The 21,509-nt window shown below is 36.8% G+C and overlaps 2 protein-coding genes across 9 annotated transcripts in view; both read left to right on the top strand.

The window, feature by feature from the left end:
- LOC131428834 (homeobox protein abdominal-A homolog) overlaps window positions 1-12,992 on the top strand; it is a 32,368-nt gene extending 19,376 nt beyond the window's left edge. For 4 of the 7 annotated variants that reach the window (XM_058592895.1, XM_058592880.1, XM_058592901.1 and 1 more), the window contains 4 exons: window positions 9,279-9,502; window positions 9,585-9,863; window positions 10,414-10,433; window positions 10,678-12,992. In XM_058592895.1, the coding sequence (XP_058448878.1) occupies window positions 9,279-9,502; window positions 9,585-9,863; window positions 10,414-10,433; window positions 10,678-10,717 (563 nt within the window). In that variant the 3' untranslated portion in view covers window positions 10,718-12,992. Of the gene's footprint in view, window positions 1-9,278; window positions 9,503-9,584; window positions 10,386-10,413; window positions 10,434-10,677 lie in introns of those variants that run through there. The other 3 variants (XM_058592904.1, XM_058592916.1, XM_058592911.1) reach the window with 3 other exon arrangements.
- Window positions 1-21,509, top strand: part of LOC131428861 (homeotic protein ultrabithorax-like) — a 349,128-nt gene that overhangs the window by 143,410 nt on the left and 184,209 nt on the right. The gene's annotated exons all lie outside the window — the stretch shown is intronic.

The following is a 21,509-nucleotide window of genomic DNA, read 5'->3' as shown; positions in this document are numbered from 1 at the left end:
ACAGCTGGTGAACACCATATTCCGATAGCTAAGGATGTGGAGGAGGAAAATCAATAAATTATCTGCCACATCTAAACACTTTCCGATACTTTTCTTTTTTGTTTTTTTTTTGTTCACTCAAACCCTTATCTCGTTCCAATCGCATCGAGGTAGAATAAACTTTCTTCTTGCCGATTCCGACATTGTTTTCCTTATGGATGGTTTAATATTGATAAATTCCCACCGGACCGTGAAGAATAGTAAAAATTCGATCTTTCCTTGCGGTCAACGGTTTAATATTTATTGTCGGAGACTTTTCTATGGCCAACATGTTCAGCGCATTTCGTCTCATGTTTACCTCTGCTGGGTTGTTTCGTACTAAGATGGGACTGGTCGGTGTCTGAGCACATATTTACGACTTTTATTTGCCCGTTTGACACTTTTTTTACTGGTCTAGAAGCAGAAGAAGATTCTCGTGAGGTGTAGGTTACGCAGCGACCTGGAAACATTTAAACATTTGAATGATGATTGAACGAGCGATTCTGCTGCCAGGGTCCTACAATCATGAAATACTGTACTTCGATGTGAGCAAAGTTCAATTCTTGCGAGGACCCATCCAAATTCAACCGACAATTTGCCTATCAATCGGTGGCATTTGCCGTTGTCATTCCCAACGATGGTGCGACCGAAGTGATGTGAAGGGAATTTTATTTATTCGCATGCGCATGAAATGCAATCAATAATGCTTTATTCCCCGCTTGAGTCCAGACTCTCCAGCGAACAATCTCACGTTGCTTCACGATTCTGCGAGCTGCTTGGTAACTGGTTTATATTGAACACGCCGGTACTGGTGCGACAATCACTTCATATCAAGGTACCCAGTCATTTGTGAGCCATTATGTAATTTTTGATTGAGGTGATTGAGCAAAAACGCACCTACCACTCATTTTGCTGCGAGCTGAAACTGGAATAGATTACTGCTGCGGTGATAAAAAATTGCTATTGCGCATAAACAGCGTCGAAATGAGTTTCTCCTCTGGTTGTTGCTGTTCCGCGTCTTGTCGAATCGATTTTTCTTCTCCGGATGCTATGAGTTGTGATCGGGAATCTCACTCAACCACGCCCAAATGAAGCAATTTTTTTGCTAAAGCTATCCGGTACAAGTGCTTTTATTTGCATTTTCCCGTAACTGATTTTCTGACACACAGTTTTTGAGGATAATGATACGGGTATTAAGGTGAATAAACTGATCAGTTTCTCATACTTTTATTAGTAATTCGATTTTTGATTATTATTTTGTACTTAATTTGTTATCAATAGAACGAAATATTCAACTAAAACAAGATAATCATTTGAAGAATTTTTTCTCCGCTCATGTTTTGGTTTCTTTCACTTGAAAGAAAAACAATTCCGCGAATGACCACCGGGATGGAAAAGAATAACATTAATAATTAATAATAAATAAATTGCGTCGTAGGACGGGAAATCTATCCAAAGACAACCTTCTTATTTGTCGCACTACTTCGGATAATTAACTACTTAGTTTCCAACGTGAGTTGCCTCGTGCGTACGAATCTGCTACTAATACCAGTGGTTTTCTTAAACCAGCCGTAGCTTAACAATTCATATTTTTGATATTTTTTAAGAAAATTTGGTTATTTTGACTACTAACGAGACCAGACTTATATGAGCACTTGTTACGAAAACAGTTTTTTGTTATAAACTTGTTACGGCTTGATGATTTAGTACCCTGAACTAAGTGTTTTATATGATAGTCTATTGCAATGCTATTAGTTGAAATTTTTTTTTCGTTTGACGAGATTTTTGGCTTGCAATCATCCATCTCTCAAATCGCAAAAAATGGTTCAAAGGTTTAAAATTAAATAGAAAACAATTGGATTAAAGGTAACTTTTTTATCCATCGCTCTAAATCTGCTATTCAGCTCATTACCTTCCAGCGTGAATTGCCTCGTGCGTGTAAATCTGCTACTAGTAGCAGAACGTTTTCTATGACTTAACTCACAATTTATAGCCTTTTAATCGTGACAAGTGGTTCAACTGATGGTAAAATATTTTACCCGTAAAAATTCTTTTGTAGAGGAGACCCGGACTAAATCGGATACTTTTTAAAAATTGAAAAAAAAACAACCAATGCACCAAGATCATTCCTACCGTTGCTTAGTTTCAACCTTCAGCTACAATTCCTAATTTGTGATTTGGGAAAATATGCATCAGTTTTCGTACAAAGTCGTGATGAAGTGACCAACCAATATTGCAGGAACCGAGGGGCTAAATCGGACTAATACATTTCGCAATAAAGTACGAATATAGTAGGGCACCAAACCTCAAGATCTTTTTAACCCTTTCACGACCATAAGATGTCCAGGACGAAATATGTCAGTACAACACAATATTTTAGTTTTTGTGGGTGTAAAGTAAGAGAATATCACAATTGCAATTTTTTCACCTACACAGAATAAAAAACACGGTAAGCCTTCAAACAAATCGCCACTTATTGATTACCGCTTTCTCCGGCTTGAAATTCCATCGATTTTGGTAATCCTTTATACAATGGCATACTAATTATCATAAGCGAATAGTGCCTGTCCAAATTTCAATGTAAATACTGTTTAGTTCTAGAGGCGGTGTTCTTGATAGTACAATACAAAATGTTACATGTTTTGTCTATCTCTACAGAAAGGTGATAGAATTGTTGGAAAACTCGACTTTTGATCGGAGCTCAAAAGATCCCTAGTATTTTAAGTTCGAAGATCAATTGGCTGTCACTTCTGGGTCCGAAGGTGTAATGGTAAAAGTGACGAAAACCATAAAATTCATTACCGCTCAATTTTCTCGAATATGGATGAATTAAATATTTCAGAAAATGATCAATGATCAAGTACATATGTATTATTGCTTGTACACTTGGTTCGATGATTATTGCCGAAGCATGCTTTTGTGAACAACCCGAATTAAACTGAATAAATTTGTATCAAAAATGAGCCCAATTTACAGTTAGAAAATATCTTAATAAACAAGACAGAAAATGTTTTAATGAGACAGACAAAAAAAGGCGTTATCGTACCACTAGGTTTATTAAGAATAAGTTATTTTTATGACATTCTGCATTCGAATCTGCACTGGATTGACTAATATGATGTTTTCTGTTCTCCGGTAAAGCAGTTGTCAATCAGAACTGATACATGGCGATCCTTTCTATAATTTGTCCAGCTAACAAAGCGTCCAAACTACCATCTTTTGATTTATGGTCACGGCAGTTGTTCTATAACTTTCCCATTTGACTGTAAATTAACATACGGATACATACATGTTCTGAATGAGAAAATATTAGTGTTATCTTGTTTAGCAAAAAAAAATCACTGCTGTTAGAATTTAAGAAAAATATGTTGTTTTCACTTGTAATGAATTGTATTTCAATAAAGAATATTTTTGAATGTTGAAAATATTCGAAGTACACTTCTAATTGATGAAGTTGTTTGATTTGGAACCCATTTTCTATGTCTTTAGTTTAGAACTAAAATGTGTTAATATTCTAGCCTCTACATGGCAGATTAGAAAAGGGATCGTTTTTCATTTACACTTACAGTAAGGCGCGTACTGGATTATGAATCAATTCCTATTATATTATTGACATATAGACAATGCCTTCATTTCGTTTTCAACGGACGCTTCAGGATTGAATAATAGAATAAAGTAATTTTTATTTCCTTAATTACTTTGTTAGACACATGTTTTATTCCACCACGTCCAAGACGTATTATCCAAGTCTTTCCGTGATCAAATCATCTCTGGGACGTTTCGTGTTTACCAAATACCCACTTTCTCATTTCCTCACCGTTGCCTTTTAACATTCATCCAGGTTGGTGAGATAGGCGAAAAGCAGCTAGGCATGATTATTTATACAATTATGTTGTTTTTTATTTCTCTCCAGTACCACTAAGACTAGAAGAAAGTATGTGTTAAAAATAAAATTTATTGCCTCTTTCCTTCAACTAAAAGTCGCTGGTGGGAGGAACCGTGAGCAATTGTTAAAGAATCAATGCTGCTGTCTAGGAAAAAAAAGAACACGAACCTTATTTTCGTTGGGTGATGGATAAATAAATAAATATAGTGACGGTGGAGTTTCCAGTAAGGCTGATGGTAAAAATCGTCGGCACTCTGTCTACGCCGAACATAGGAAATCTTAAGCATGTGTAGAAAAACCTAATAAATATTTAGATTTTCGATTCCGAATCGGTTCTTCGCGAGACTCGCGGGCGTTTCGTTCGGTTCTAGCAGTCGGCTCGACAATACACTGCACGTCCAAAGGTTTAGTATTTATCATAATTAATCAAGAATTAATTTTTCATTAAAGTAGTCCATTATAGACACTGGTGTGACCATCTTTTGCACCAGAGATGGCTCATTTCATGTACCGGTCGTAAGACTCGCGGAAATTTTACGACCGCCCTCATTAATTTAATTTTCCTCTGGCTCGCGTGGTAGACCTTTGCCTAGGCAGGTTGGTGGGATAAAGGAAAAACTAACGGCGATTTGGCGCACTGTGGAATGCGTAAAAGTGTGGCGCTGGTCAGTATAATTACCGTCCAGTTAATGTGGTAATTTATTGTCGTCGTTTCTTTTGGCGGAACAAGTTTATTTCAAGTGGAAAAAGTGTCACCTGATTGTGATTTACACAGTTTGGTTACAGATTTATGGACATGAACGATGGAACTTTTACGTGATTTTATAATTTGTGACGAATCAAACGTAGGTAATTCATTGTATTCAAAGAATAAACAGTTTCTTGAAAATATTCGACACACTTGAGTCACCATTTTGTTCGTATTGCTTCAATGTCAAACATATCATGTAACATGAAAGAATTAAAAAAAGTGCAGTGGCAAGTTTTTTTTCTCCATCAGACCCAATAATAATCATTGATAATCGCTTAAAGGAGGGATCAAATTGATACATTAGTTAAAAGTACCTAGATAAGCGAATAATTGCAATTTAAAAAAAGTTCTTCGTCTGGCGAAAACTCGAATTGCAATGCAATCATGCGTATGATGAATAAATTTCGCTCAGTCGCATATCTAAATGCAAATGGAAGACATTTACATAAAGATCAACGCTGGCGGCAAACGAAATAATTAAATTCAAATTCTGAATGCGTTCTAGTAATGAAATTTAAATTATTATAACCTTATCAATATCATTGGCATGACTAATGTGGTTTTACAGAGTAAATTAATTAAATTGGTTCTTGCAACTTTGTCTCGCAAGCTTTTATTAAAAAGTATACATATTATAAAACTAGATTCAATTAATCAGTTTGTGGTGATAAACAGAAACATTCCAGTAGTTCTTCCTTGCTTCTACGAAGCATGAATCGCCATTCACCAGTCGAGGCCAGTTGCGAAAGATGGTTGTGATGGCGACATAAAACAAATTGAACTATGTTCCCGGGCACGGCAGTGGGGTTCAAGCTAGGTTGGCTATCATCCTACCGTAGGAGGAAATTCATGGGGTGTGGAAAAGTTTGTGGCAATCGAAAGCCCAGGCTGCTGAATGAAGGCGAAATACGAAATGTCTGGTTCCTTATTCTTGACACGTTTTTCTTTTCCTTTTTTTTCTCTCACCACGCGCTGGCGTGGAAAACGGGAGATGGTTTATGTTTAATAAAATGAAAGGTTTTCCTCAACACTGATGGCACATTTAGCTCAGTTTGCGAGGGGGGAAAATGGTGAAAGTAGTTCCATAACGCTCAACACCACGTGCTGGTGACATTTATTTATTGTGATGCTCCTGAACAAATTTTTCTCCTCTCAGACTGTTGAATGTACTCATTACAGAACACGAGCGAGATGACGACTTCTAGTGTCATTCTAAACACATTCGAAGGTTTCACGAAGCAGAATGTTCGATCTACTAGGAAAATGCGTGCGTACACCTTTATGGTGCCAGACTAAACGATTCGTGAATAATGAAAGTCATCTGAGATTTTTCTAAGCACCGATTAGTTAGCCGAACAGTGCGCATTCGAATGCTCGCTGGCGTTGTTCGGGGCATAGAAAAATTTATTGCCATGTTTGCCCTCTACATAACCATTCGTTGTTTCTCCGAAGATTAAACTAAAAATGCATGCGACGATCCGAGAAGATTAGTGATCAGCTATGAAGCAGTGAACATTTTAAACCCGAGGGGGGCGAAACTGCACTACCATTACCATCTACAGTAGATTCGGAGAAATTTATGACTTGTTTGCCAATATTCCCTGTTATTTTATTTTTTTCCATGCAACAGGAAAGGGTGAACCTATGTTTAAAGTTTAATTTCTTCATTGGCAATATTCTGTGTTCTGTTGTTTATTTCCAAGCATGTTCCTAAATCATTCATCGAATGACTTTATGACACTGAAATTTATTGGAACCATCTGCTATATGTTTCGACTTCACAAATTATTTTTCAATTGCATTGATGCTTTACTGAGTGCAGATGATCAGGAGTTGAACTCAAAAAAGGGTACTTGGACGCAATATTTAAATCAATTCGGAGCTCAGTATCTACATTTGATGCAGGTCAAAAGCTTAAACAACAATTAATTTGGGATCTCGATGTTTTAACTGCTTTAGTGCAACCAGAAACAGTGCAAAGGTCATCGTAGCATAATAATAATAATAATAATAAAAAGCTTCATCTTTAGTAAGTTAGGACATTTCCGTTACTGACCCATCTCCGGGAAAGTTGGAATGGTTTCGAAATTGACGAGGTTTGCACTAAAATCCAAACCAAATCGTTATTGTCGTTGTTTCTGGTCTGTACACTTCATGATGATGATAATTTCTATTGAATGTAGATCTTGAATGAAAAAAAAAAAAACGAATACCCCATTCCTTGCCAACACCAGGCAAAAGCACATGTGTGGCTTGGAATTTGTCGTTATGAGCATTATTTATTATGCACTTGCTGCAATGACAGTGCCACAGTACCGTCGACGAACCAATTCATGGTCAGTCGGTGTGCGATATTCATCTTTAAATGACCAAGACCGTTGTCCACAGACAGGCACACGGTGAACGAAATGGTGACCGCAAAAAGTTATCTCCATAAATAGAAAGTGGTAAAACGACTATAAAACTGTGTGTTCACAATGTATTTTTATTATCAACTTGCCTAGTAAAACTACTAATAAAACCGATTATTTCCTCTGTAATTTAGCCCGCACGCTTACCATCGTTACCGTATGTAGACGCTGCGGGATTCCAAGTATATATACTAGTGGCCCCATTGGCCCTAGGCGTGTGCAAACTCACACCATTATGATGAGAGGAACATTTCATTTGAGCAATCAATTCATTTGCCCCCTTGCACAGCAGTAGTTGCATTGGAATGGGTTGTTGGCAAGAGATGCATATTTGCTCATGTTTTTGGTTGAGTTCCAATCAATGGTCACACTTAATGTCGATATATTTTCATAGCCTAACACATCTGAAATCATTCATTCGATAAAAAATAAAGGAAGATCCATATGGGTATCGTCCCGCAACGGGAGACGGGCCAAGAAAAACATTTGAACCATTTCTTTCTCACCTGTTGAAAGAGTGAAAGGAGTTTGTTTTCCACTAACAAATCGTAAACCTGGTAGTTGAACAAATAAACCACATTTTCCCCATGTGGCTATTCCCGGAGAGCAGCGATCAATCAAAGTCATAGTTGGATGAAAATTAGTGCTAAACGTTGAACATGGTTGCCCACGAGCGATTCTACTCAGTCACGGCTGTTTGAAATTTTATATCCTGTTTGATTTCCGATTGCTGTTGTCCGATACGTTTTCAGTCGATCTTTTGCATAAGTATAACTACGGGATATTAACGCTCCAAACATACACGATATTAGTATTTTTATTGCGTTTAATGTGCGTTTCAAGCTTATTATTACAACATTGTATTTGCATTCTCTTGCCATCAGCGAGGTGCTAAAGGCTTTCGGACGAAACACGGCACTAACTGTAATTACAAGTACACATACAACGCCATAACAGCAAATAATAAATACGCAGTGTGGTATTACTCGGCCCATTGGCAGTTTATCCACGTCGTCCGGGCGTCCGAGATGAGAGTTTACTTTCGACATAAGCTATAGTTGGTGCAGTTAGTGGCGTGCTGGCAAGGAGAGGAAAAACTGACGAAAATAAATAAACACCTACGAGAGAAATTGTTGATGCGCGGGCTCGGATTACTAATTTGTTTAATTACTTTAATGGTCGAATCACTTAAGCACGCACATTCGGTTTTCGTCTGTCAACTAGGAATATATTTCTGCATTAACGGCAGAATGTTAAACGGGATTGAGTTATGCCGAATGTTTTCCTTATTTCCTCGAAATTGAACTGAAAATCCCCAATCCCCAGCAGCCGCCCAAGAACATTCTTCATTTTCTGTTGCCATCAATTAGTGTGTGGAAACTACGAAAGCAGGAACACCCCCCTCGGGATTCTTTGTTTCCAAACATTGCCCCGGGTTCCAGAGTTTCTGGCACTGTGAAGACAATAGCTTCATTACGAATCCTCACCACAGCGACGCAAGCAAATAACAAGGATCAACATGGCTCTAGAATTTAATATCAGAGGCCATAAATATTCGCCCCTCGCCCTCGAACCAGTTCTGCTTCATCGATGAAGGAGAAAGCTAGAAGAACTTGATATCAGCTAGAAAAGATAGGGAATCTAACACGAGTAATTTTCCATTCTTCTCGCACAGCGGAATCGAAAATTTACGAGCGTCATATTTTATCATCAATACCTCTAACGTACAGTCCCTTCGCGGCACGACTCTATAGAAAAGGGTGTGAAAGCGGCCATCTTAAGTCAATTAACTGGTCGTTAGATACATTTCTCCTAGTGGTCCGTGAAACGCGAAGATTACTCACTGCTATTCATTTTCGAAAGTTCTTTCGCGTCACAACCAAACTAGTCAAACTAGTCACAGTCAGCTGAAAAGTTTACCAAGCCGAATACCATTTCTCTTAATTTTATTACCCTTTTCTATTGTGAAGCAAAACAGAGACCAGACCAGATTTCTCTTGCTTTGTTCCGAAAAACTTTCTCTTGATATCCTGTGGATCCCTTTTATCTAACTTACCTTCCTTTTATACTTGACTGACTCCCGAAGAAATGCGCAACAAACTCTTTTTTTTGCACACTTTCTCCCACCCTGCCTTTCGTTACACCTTTCTGTGTCGTAGTTGAAATTTAAAAAAAACGAACATTTATTCTACCACTTCACCCTTCTTACCAGGTCCGAACGGATGCCCCCGTCGACGAGGTCGCCAGACTTACACCCGCTTTCAAACACTGGAACTGGAGAAAGAGTTTCACTTCAATCACTATCTGACCCGCCGAAGAAGAATCGAAATTGCACATGCCCTATGCCTAACCGAACGACAGATTAAAATTTGGTTCCAAAATCGTCGGATGAAACTGAAGAAGGAACTGCGGGCTGTGAAAGAAATTAACGAACAGGTGACCTCTCGGAAAAAGTTTTTCTCGAACTAACTAGATATGATTGAGCACGTTTTTATTTTTTTTTTCTTTCTAATTGTAGGCACGGCGTGAACGCGAAGAACAGGACAAAATGAAAAATGAATCTTTAAAATCCGCCCAGCAACATCACAGTCAGAAACAGCAGGAACAGACGATCGTCGGTTCCCAACAGTCCAGTGGAGGTGGCAGTGCGAGCCTCGGAAGTCATCTGCATCATCCGTCGATAGTGGCACAGAACGATTTGAAGCTGGGTCTCGGCAGCATGGGCGTCGGCGTTGGAGGGAATCTCAGTATGATGGGAGGTCTGGATAATAAAACGAATCAGGATATACTAAAAGCAGTTAGTAAAGTTCGTTCTTAAAGCATAGTTTTCATTTCACCCCTTCTTGTTCTCTTGTCCTTTCATGCCATTTTGATTTCTTCGAGTGTAACATGCAGCTCACGTTATCGTGATCGAGTTGAATTCATGAAAGAAGTTCATTTTTTTGTTTTTTGTTCGTTTTCGGTACAATTACCAGTGGCAATACAGTTCAGTTGCGTTATCTGAAGACAAGAGAATGCGTTATTGTTGCTTATTTCTATTCTATCGCACCGAGCAAAGCTTTTAAATCTTGTGATTGAAAAACCTTTTTGCATGTTAATCGTTTCGTTTTATTCACAAGATGAGAAAATAGTATGTTTTTACTTACTCCATTCAACCGTAGATTTTGTCATGCCACAGTTTGAAGGAATCTGATATATTTTGCAATTGAACAGATAAGATTAGTTTAAATGGATCGTTATTCGTTGCATTTTTCTCCTCAGAGTGAAATTATGTACATTTTTTGAAAAGAAAATCTAAACAGAAAACTTCTTTTTTTCTTTCCTCCTTCTTACCACTTATTTTACAGGTGATGCAACATAACAAAAGGTGGGAATGAATTGAAAATGTTTGAAAAACTACGCTTTAGACTGAACTGAATTGAAATAGAATTTAATCAGCATCAAGATTGTCCTTGCGTGCAAACAGAATTTCCTACTTTTCTTATATTTTGACCCATTCCAATCAACCAGGCAGCAGAAATTTTCCAAGTGATTCTTATGTTTCTTTTTTTTTCTCTTTCGTCATTTCATTTTTATCTCATCACAACAACAACAACAAAAAAAACAAACAGCGCAAACCTGAGTACTAGAGACATCGTTGGTTCAATTTAACCGAGAACGTAAATAGGTCACAACACAAAACACACCGACATACGTAATGCACACAAAAAATACTGAATTGTAGATGTACTCAACATAAGGAAGGAAAAATAATGTAAAATCGGCTAATAACTGCTACGACGATGCCAGCACAACCCGAAACTGAATCGTGATCTAAGGGCTACTTGTGACTGAGAGTGAACAAGAACTATTGGAAATTGCAGCTACCCGAGTGCATGGAGAGTTCGTCAAAGAAAAATAAAAGTCTATTTTCTAAGATGGAAAAAATCAGAAAAAAAGTAAAAGTAATAACAAATATACGTACTAGTGCTAAGGATTTTTTTTTTCTACAAAACCTAAACATGATTTGTAATCATATATAAAAATTATACACTTGCAAGTGAACGTGAATAGTTGAAGCGATAAATGTCAACGAGTAAACCCAAACTCCTTGGTTCGATATTATCGCCTTTTACCTCGTTCAAAGTGAAAGTGCTAAACAAAACAAAAATAAAACTGTGTTAGGTAATGTTTAGTTATGTAAAATGGACGTACTCATTAACTATAGCATTTCGTTCTTTAAGGATTCGATGTAAAGGTACAATATCCACAGTCTAGCGTGCAGTTTTTCAATCCTTGCCGACTGCACCAGGACTGGGTTAAATACGTAATTAAAATTATCCACAACTAATCAAATTAAACAAGAAAAAAAAACAACAAAAACAGTAACCGAAAATCTGTCCAGTGGTTAGAATTAATGCTAGAATAAAAGAAAAGTTTCCACAGTAAACTACTATTCAAGATAACTTCGTCATTTTGCCAGTGTCGGACTGATCCTTAGGCATTTTATTTCCTTTTGTTGAACTTCGCTTGTGTAAATTTGTTACTATTATATATTAACAGGACTTTGATCGTAAGTTTAGTTAGCATGATGGCGAAATCATTAAATAAATTTCCTATTTCTAATGCAAATATTTTGTTTTTTTTTTATTATTTGAGATTTTAGAACGATTTGAGGAACGATTTTATTATGATAGTAGAATATGTTGTCTTCCATTCGACTGTACGGTTTTGAATCGCCTTTCCCAGGCTATCTCTACGAGCAGTGCCGAACGCTTCGCTCGTTGCACTCGAAGCGCTTGTTAACCAGTTTCATTCGCATATCAAGTGACCCAGTTTTCGTTTGCCCTTGTTGCAGCTTGTACTCACAGAAAATCGCAAAAAAAACATATTTATAGTTCCTCAAATCAATTAACTCGATTTAATTTGTTAATATATTCCTCGTTTCTCGTAGAATCGACGAGACAATGTTCGTTCAAAAAATCATAATCTATACCATTACCTCCAGCCAGCGAGAAAAAAAAGTGAAACGGTTTTATTTATTGCAAAATAAAAACTCAGTTTCCTCATATTTTCCCAAGAAACCTGTAAATATTGCTTGAATATTGTCACAATAAAAAAACAGAAAATGAAATACGTAAAAATAGTCAGGGTGGAATAGACAGCAAAATATAAAGAAGCTCATTCCATCGTCTGAAAATAGTTCGCATGACACTTGGAAATCTTGCCATAGAAAGAAAAGGAACAACTTAATGTTATGATCTCACCAAAATTGAAATAAAAAAAAATCTCAAATCAAAAGTTTGGACATTCGTTAAGCAAGCTCTCGAAAGCAAAACGTAAAAAAATGCTGTAATAAGCTATACCGTGTAATACGTAATAACTGGTGAATAAAATGAAGCATTTTAAAAAGCTTGTACTTCTTTAACACGTTGTAAATTATAACAATTACTAATGATATTAATTTAATAGATCTATAACAATGCAAAAAAAACTAAGCCCCCATTGATGTTAATATGGAAAGTAAACGGAGTGGCATTCAATTAATGCGTCACCGCTGGGTATAACCGGATCGAAAGATTGACCGTTATGTAGTTCACTACAGTTTGTAATGCAGTATTGCTGGTGGGGTTAAAACCGATAAAGAACAAAAGTTGTATTGCATTTAAAATGTGTGTAAACATATGGAAATGACGTAATTAATACTTAATGCAGCGACCGCAACACAAGAAGCAGTGTAAAAGTAATTTACAAAAATAAGGCAATATGAATACAGATCGGCTAGTTTGAACTTTTGACAGAACGAGAAATCGAAAATTAAGCACTATACATATTTATTTATTGCTCTTGCAGAAGGATTGAAGCAAACAAAACCCTACAATTTAATTATGCGGATAATCCGTGAATGAGAAAAATGACATATGAATATGAATTATGGAAATAATAAAAAAGTGAATAAATAAATTTACTGAGTTTCATTTCAATAAACAAAATGACAGTACAATTCTGTTCAGTTTGGACAGATCTGGTTTATTCGTATGAATTTAATATGCCAAATGTGTGATCGCTTTATATTTTTCAATAATATTTTCTCTGGTACACCGTTCACCGTTGGCAAAAAGACGATCGAAACAAATGTTCAACAAGCATCGATAATGTTCAACACTGAACAACTTATTTCGTTACAATTAACAAACAAACAAAACTTCAACAGTTTGATTGACAGTTCCTACTGTGATTAAATTTATTCCACTTAACGGAATCATTAAACGGACCATTCATTTTAGCTTGAGCGACCACTCCTGGTTGTTACTTTGTTACTGATCGGGATTAGCTGAAATTGTACAGGGAATTTCTAGATGATCCAACCTGGGACTGGTGAATCATCCTTCTATGTACATCTTCTGGTAACCCCAGAATTCATTGATCAGTACCGGCGCCGGCCAGGTCCGAAAATAGATCCTCTAAGGAATGGGAAGGGATGTTAGTCCACCATTTGTTGTTACTAGAGGCCGTATATACTACTGCGCACTCCACAAGTGTCACGGGAGAATGATATTTGTTAGTAAAAATTTCAGTATCGGTATTATTCGCGCGCGACTCAGTATGTTCCGGTTTCAATATGCTCGGATGCACCATTAAACTCACTGACTTCCCGAGTGAACGTTTCAACAATATCATATATTGAAGTCCCGGGATGTCTTGATTCACAGCTTTTATTCGAGGAAAAATTAGCAATACTATCACGTAAAGAATAAAAACTTCCCTATTTTTTATTAATGAAATTACTTGATACAAAATAAACAAATGAATAGGATATAGACAAAATAGTTGATTCATTGCATTGGCATATTCAAAACAGTTTTTATAAAATCATTTTAAATCACCAAATAAAGGTCAACAGATTTCACGCGCGTCTTGATTCTTTATTATTTTCGCTTTATTATTTTTATTATTTATTAAAATTATTAATTGGTTATATTGGTTGATCTGGGCAGCCGGCTACTGAGAAAATATTAATTTATTGTTTGAAATATTAATATCAAGTGTTTATTTTACTGTGTATTCAATATACCGACATATATTATCTCTGTTATTAACGTTGTAATATCAACGGATTTGCGCAATAGTTGATTTTTATCATTCAATTTATAATCCTGAAAGACAATCAAAAACACGGAAGAAGAAAACATTCCAAATAAAACTTTTCTCCGAAGCTGGACGGAAATTGATAGGTTGAATGAAGAGATAATTTAGTAAAATAGAGTAATCAGAAGTAAAACATTGAAAATATCGGATAACTGAAGTGAAAAAGAAACTCCTGCAATTGTCGCCTTTTACGACGTGGAAGCAAGAATCCAGTAGATCTATTCTTGGTTCATTTTTTTCGGATTACACACGGCATCTAGGCTGGTACTGTCCGGAGAGAGCTAATAGGTACTATCAATCTCATAGTGGACCCCAGCCCCTTATTAAGCGGACCATTCATTTTAAAGCAGAAACTTGGTTCCTCTATCCTTATAAAGTTCCAAAAATGACACAGATAACTAATATGATCGTGGAATGAATAATCGTTTTTTTAAAATGATCTAAAACCAGCTACATTGCTGAATTTGATGACATCGATCCTATTCCCAACCTACTGGAAGGTTTGACTATATCAAATCATGCGTGAGATCGTATTGTTTCAAAGATAGCTGGTAGAGTGGTTTGTTATAAGTCAGGAACTTCCCAACGGATTTCGATACTGAATTTCAATTCCCGTTAGTATCATTTTCAGAAACTACACTCACCAGAGTAAATTATAATACATTCTTAAAATTTCGGCTATTTTTGTTGTTTAGCAAGAATTTCCTTCAGTGCAACTTCGCAAATTGAGGAGACATTATTAGACTTCATATTCTTCGATTTGGGTATAACTTTGCACACGGCTTCAGTATGGTGAACCATTTGTTTTGTACGGATAGAGATTTTGCCAGTTCAAAGTAGTTCGGAAATTATCAATTGTACAAAATTGATCTGATATTTGAGTTGCTCCTTTTTAAAAAGTTAAACTTGCGTTAACGTCAAGTGGTTTTATGAAAAAGAAAAATCATTACATTGATAATAAATTAGAGATGCGATTTTGACGTTGGACTATGCCTTATACGTACAAACTCAAAATACGGAAACTACTGCTCGACCAACTTAAATCAGATTTTCGATATCATTACACTAGGCTGCTAGGCAATATTGCCAAACATCGTTGAAAGTATAAAATGCCATATATTTTGGATAGTTGTTGGTCAAAAATTCAATAGATAAATAGCATTCTCTAATGTTTCTCTTTCTCCTAGCCAATATCATGGGTTTCCCTAACAGAGACGACAGTTTCGTATAGTTACTGTGCATATCGCATAGCGCAGGCACATATATTTGAAAAGAGCCCTTTCACACAATCAGTTTTAGTATTGAAACGATTTGCACTCTGTGAGGTTCCTCAATGCCATGATGAAGGTTTGCGCTAAGCTTGCGTACATGCCTGCAGGTTTAATTTATTTTGTGCAGCGTCACCCTTAAAATTGTCCTACATACCGGCGAACCATGGAAAGTTTCGGTTTAGTCAATCCGTTCTGTTCTAGTTAGTGATGGGCAGAACCGTTCATTTGAAAAAACCGTTCAGCAACTGTAGTACTTCTCCTATGTATTGGCACCTTGCCAAACAGGTTAAAACTTGACAGACCATTGCACTATGGTCCGAAACGGGAAATTAGCGTGACAAAAATATTTTCACTATTAAATATTAGTTTTTTGTAGTTGGTGTCTTCACAAAAGTTGTTTGTAATCAAATGGCGCTCCTTTTGATGAAAAATGTTACCAGGGTGGTCCTCACTTAGATTGAAATCTGAAATCTAACTTTCTTAATTGAACTCAAAAATGATTTACAATAAAGTTGTAGGAAATTTTATTTTGAGCAACTTTGCTGAAAAAAGCTCCTCTCTAGCTTTTCATTTGATCGAGTTACATCAATTTTCCCGAATAAAAGTAGGGTGGCTCCTGAAAATTCACTTTTTTTGTTCTAACTTTTTTGTGAATCGTTCTACGGAAAAGTTGTCTTCAGAAGTGTTGTTGTACTAATCATTGCGCACAATTTTGCTCAACTAAGCTTTTTCATATGAGCTACCAGTAAAAAGTTATGATTATTTTTCCATCAAAAACTAGTCAAGCTTCAAATATCAATATTCATTAGGGATCAGGGTCATTTCGCCGAAAGCCGTTTCGCCAAAAGCCATTTCGCCGAATAGGCCACTTCGCCAAAAGCCATTTCGCCGAAACGGTCATTTCGCCGGATCCTGAAAACGTCTTAAAATCGTAATTAGAATTGATTTAAAATGAAGACAAATGAAAGGGCGGTAACGCCCGTTTTGTTGATCTACAATTGTATTTCTTGAATAAAGATTGATTCTTGTACTCTTGAATAAAGATTGATTCATGAACCTCAGAACGGAGTTCCCAAGAAAACTTATTGACTATTAACTACTAAACATCAAATCAATTACATAGGTGTATCTACAAGGCAAATGTATGTGGTATTTTTCGTTTATTAAGTGAAAATGAAAAAATATCTAATATGGCTACGTCACATCGACTTTCGGTAAAATGGCATTCGACGAAACGACTTTCGGCGAAGTGGCTTTCGGCAAAATGACCCGCTCCCATTCATTAGATGCCAGATCGATAAAAATGTATCCTATGCGGTTCCTGAAAGGTCATAATATGAGTAAAAATTTAAGAGAAAATTGGGAGGGTGTTAGTTTTAAAAATACCTTCAAAAAACTCAAAAACATTGCATAACTCTTAAACGCCTTAACATATCAACATACTTTCTTCAGCAGAATAATAGTATCAAATAATATTAGTAGCAGAATAATAGTATCTATATTGTCCTTCCGAGAAATGAGACACACAAAAACAACAGCCGAAAATAGATTTGTTGTAAGTCAAAGCACTTCCTGAAACCCAAAAAAACATTAGTTTGTTAAAACCTGTTGTTGTGCCTTGACCAAATTTTCAGTGAACGAGACAGTCTTATATCATGTTTAATATTTCTCACGCTAAGAAACTAAATGGCGCTGTGTATGGTTAGTATTGCGATTCCACTGAAGCTTAAACCTTTTCCAGTTAGATGCTGGATCGTCAAGTGGGTGAGGAGTAAGGGGGGAATACCACCGGAACCGGACTTTTGCAGAGGGGTCGGAGAATTTAAAATTGTTTTTTATTCTTCATAATAAAAAATCATTAAAAATGTGTTTTTATTTGTTAAATTTTTTTCTAAAACCTTTTGATTCGATGATATTCCCATACCCACGACGCCTTTGAAGTTCCCAGACCCGGGCCCAAATTTTCACTCAACAGCACTGGTTAGAGGATCGAATATATGACAACTGACTAGCGAGACCATGCATGCATTATATTTTGCCAGTTTTGCAATTATTTTCGTTTCAAGTAGAAAACTACTAATCAAATAAAACATATGCGAATTTACTGTCCTTTAATTCATTATGAAATTCTTACAAAAAAAAGATTTTACGAAACTTGGTAGTTAACACAAGTAGTAATTGTGTTTGATTTTGTATATATTTTTTTTTTCAAAAATTTTGGTCGCTTATTCAAAACTCAAATTTCGATCAACTAAAAATGTAAGATGATTTTATATTAGTTGAAAATTTATTTTCGGTTTATGTTTTCTTGAATAATGAACCGAAATAACAAGAAAAGTGTGTATACAGAAAAAGAAACAGAAACACTCATTCAACAATCGTTATGCGAAAATAAACACCTGCAGCACTGTTGACTCACATGTCATTTGAATTCAATTAGTTTGTACTGTAAACACAGGCAATCGATGCAATATACTCGCTGAAATTATGCTCCACTGTGCCCCCTACAAGATAGTCCCCGATATCCTTTTGCCCCTTCGCAATACGAATAAGCACCTTCCTTCCGTTTCAGTAGGTGTTTGAAGTCAGATTTATGCCTCGAACGATTAGATTGCGAAAACTAAGGAACAAAGGTTCCCATCGCTGTCGCTGTATTTCAACTTTGAGGATACTTCATTTGCTACTGATAAGGAAATTATACCGCTGCTGGTGTACAGCAATCGATTCTCTGCTGCAGTTTTAAATTTCACCAGAACCCTCCCTTCCAATCGCAATAGATCTTTCCCTCCTTGGGAAATAAGATTTGCCTCATTGGAATAAGTAAAATCCCCTGAAATTTGTTTGGACTATAAATTGATCTGGAAAACGACTATTTACATCTCGTGCGCCCGATGAGGGAGGCTTGTACATAGGCACCTTGGTGCTTCCCTTTTCGGATTCTGCAAAGGTTTTGGCAAAGGTAAGCCTGCTCACTCTAGCACTGAAGCGGATCGAGATTCGTCGCTATCTCTATTACTCGCCTGCGTGTGCCCTCCAGCGAGTAAGGCCTTACTGTCGAGGGGAAAAATCAGGTGCAGAGAATGGAGAAGGGCAGCGGCAAGTGTAATTTATATCAATGATAATGACTTTCTATCAAAAGCTGTACGGGCGACTGAGCACATTGTTTGAGAAAAAAAGGTTGCAGTCGGCACTAGACGTGGTAGGAGGGAAAACAGAGCTCTAATGCTGTTTGAGAGTTTCTTTCCTTTTCGTTCGCCCCCTTGGCCAGTAGACCCGATGGTGGTTTCTGATGGTTGTGGTGTAGCAGATTCTAAAATGAAGTGTACTGCCGCTCTGTCGCTCTCTTTCCACACACTGAACGGTGCTGGTCGCAGAGCCATAGCCATAGCCGGAGCCAAAGCCGAAGCCGGAGCCCATCGAAGTCAGTGGCTCGAGAATGGCAGAAAGGAAAGAGTGAGCATACGGTGGGACGGGGTTGACAGTTGTGTGGTTCACATTTGGTTTCGCAGCCACGCCACAGTCAACAGCGGCATATACGATACACCGACGATGCAAAGCTCTCTGGAACAAACAAGTGCTGTTTCTCTATGTTTTAGCATCGGTTTGTCTCTGCTTACTCGCTTCTTTTCCAGTACCAATTTTTGACAACCCACGGTGGTACTTCAGTCAACTTGCGGTGGTTCTTACGTTCTTGTTGTTTTCGGACTGATTTCGCGAGTGCGTTCCAAAACTCCGCCATAGGTTCATAGAATCTCTATCTGTTCGTTTGGTGTGCTCATAAGGGTCAAATAGTCATCATTCGCGTGTGTCTAGTTGAAAAAATTGATCGAATCATGCCGATTTCTAACCGCTTCGAAGAGTACGTTTGCAAACGTGAAAAATCAATATCAGGGCTAAGTTTGTTGCTATCCCGTTTGACGGGTGCCAAATTGTGCGATTGTGTGAGTGCTCCGTATCAAATCAGTGCTGTAGGAAGTGTGTATGCGCAGACCAGGAGTCAGCGATCATCGATCGTTTTCAAAGGTAAAAAGATCTTCAAATAGGGTTGGCTTAGAACATCCATTAGAAAGTTTCAAACGTTTGTTGTCCCTGTTCAACCATCCCAAATGACACATCGATAAAAAAAACTTTAACCCATAACAAGCAAACCGAGAATTCAGAAAAAAAGAGGAAACAAATTACCAAACTTTCTACTTTTTTATGATTTTACGACTTGTTTTTGCTATTTTTCTCGCGTCAGGATACCCTTTTTTGCTCATTCTTCTTTCCTTCGAAGACCTTTCCTAAAAGAAATTGATCATAGCATGATGAGCAATTTGTTTCTACTTTCTATCGATTCACGCTTGCATTCTACGAATCCTTAAATTTATTCCTCACTAAATGGAACCTATTTTCAGGACCTTGAACCGGCAAGGGTTTGTTTTATTAACTGCGCGCCCTTGGTTCGATTAGTTGCAGAAAAATTGCTGTTATTTTAAAACATATAAGGTTGAACTATTGGGCAGTGGAAAGCATATGTGTTCAAACTCGAAAGAAAAACCTAGCTGTTGATTCTATTAAATTTTTGTCAGCAAAGTTTTTAAATTTTGAAAAAAGTAAGCTTAGTAGATCAATTTTATTAAACAATTTTTCTCTTTTTTGCAGGTAAGCATCCATACGGCGATTCTATATTATCGGTATGTAAGTAAAACGAGCAAATAAAACAAAATCTACCTTGAACAATATACAGTATTTGAAACCTCAAACTAATCAGTAGAAAGAATAATTTGAACTTAAAGGAATTCTTATTTGTAAAATTAACTCTACAATAATCCTGAAGTATTAAAGCTTTGTTTCATTTTGGTCAGCATCTTATTATCTATGAATGCAAAATGAAGAAAACATTAGACACACAACTTTCGGATCCAGGAGCTGGAGCCGGTATAGCTTAAATCTGTTCGTTGGCCAGCAAATAGCCTAGCCTATGAATTGAAACAGTTTTGAACCAAATTTAGACAAATTTTTACGGTTTTTAAAATATCGCTCTTTATGACCGGTTACAGTTTCACACACACTACCCTGTTTGGCTGGAACCGGAAACCAGATCTGAATAAAATTCTACATCAACCTATAAAAACATAATACTATCCATTTCAACCTTAGTTTGGAAAGATCGGTCTCGCCGTTTCTGAGAAATTGAAGTGATTTCCGAACACTTTCCCTATACTTCCGAAACCAGGAACGATGATCTGGTGTACCCAAAATTAACGTATATGGTCATTAACTAACCATTCCTACCTAATTGAAGAATTATAAGGTTATTTGAATGTTTTTGGCTTGATTTTTCCGAGCCATGTATGAAAACACGCTCTTGAAAATGATTTTTTTATTCTGATCTGCTTGTAATTCCGATATCGGAAGTTATATCTGGGTAAAACTCGGTAGGGTTCAATGAAGTTGTATGGTCTTTGATTTGAACCTAAGCTTATGAAAATTGGATGCGCGGTCTCTGAGAAAATCGATTGCACTTTTTTAGTTCATTTGGCATATTGTACCCCGTAGCTTTCAAACCGCAAGTTGTATCTAGATGAAATTTAATATCAAGCTATGAGACTATAAGACATTTAATTTAAATCTAAGTTGAAGAAAATCAGTTGAGCAGTCTGTGAGAAAATCAAGTGCACTTTTTCTTCATTTTTTTTGCACACTGTACCCCGTTACTCCCGAATCGGAAGTTCGATCCGGATAAAACTCGATAGCAACCTATGGGACCAAGAGACTTTTCATTAGAATCTGATAATCCGAGCAAATCGAGGGAACATTTTTGTTACATACACACATACTCTCACAGCCACACATACACAAACATTCGTTTAGTTCGTCAAGCTGAGTCGAATGGTATCTAAAAAGTCGGTTTTCATAGTGATTGCATAGTCTTTGCTATATCAGAAAGGCAAAAATTTAGAACACAATTTTGAAGACTTCTTTTGCATAATACTACAACATTTTTGAGAAAATAAAGCGAGCTCCATTTTAAAAATATTGACCACTATTTCCGGAACCGA

The sequence above is a fragment of the Malaya genurostris genome, chromosome 1, assembly GCF_030247185.1.
Source record: "Malaya genurostris strain Urasoe2022 chromosome 1, Malgen_1.1, whole genome shotgun sequence".
In the NCBI taxonomy this organism is placed as follows: domain Eukaryota; kingdom Metazoa; phylum Arthropoda; class Insecta; order Diptera; family Culicidae; genus Malaya; species Malaya genurostris.
This window is presented reverse-complemented; position numbering and strand designations above follow the sequence as displayed.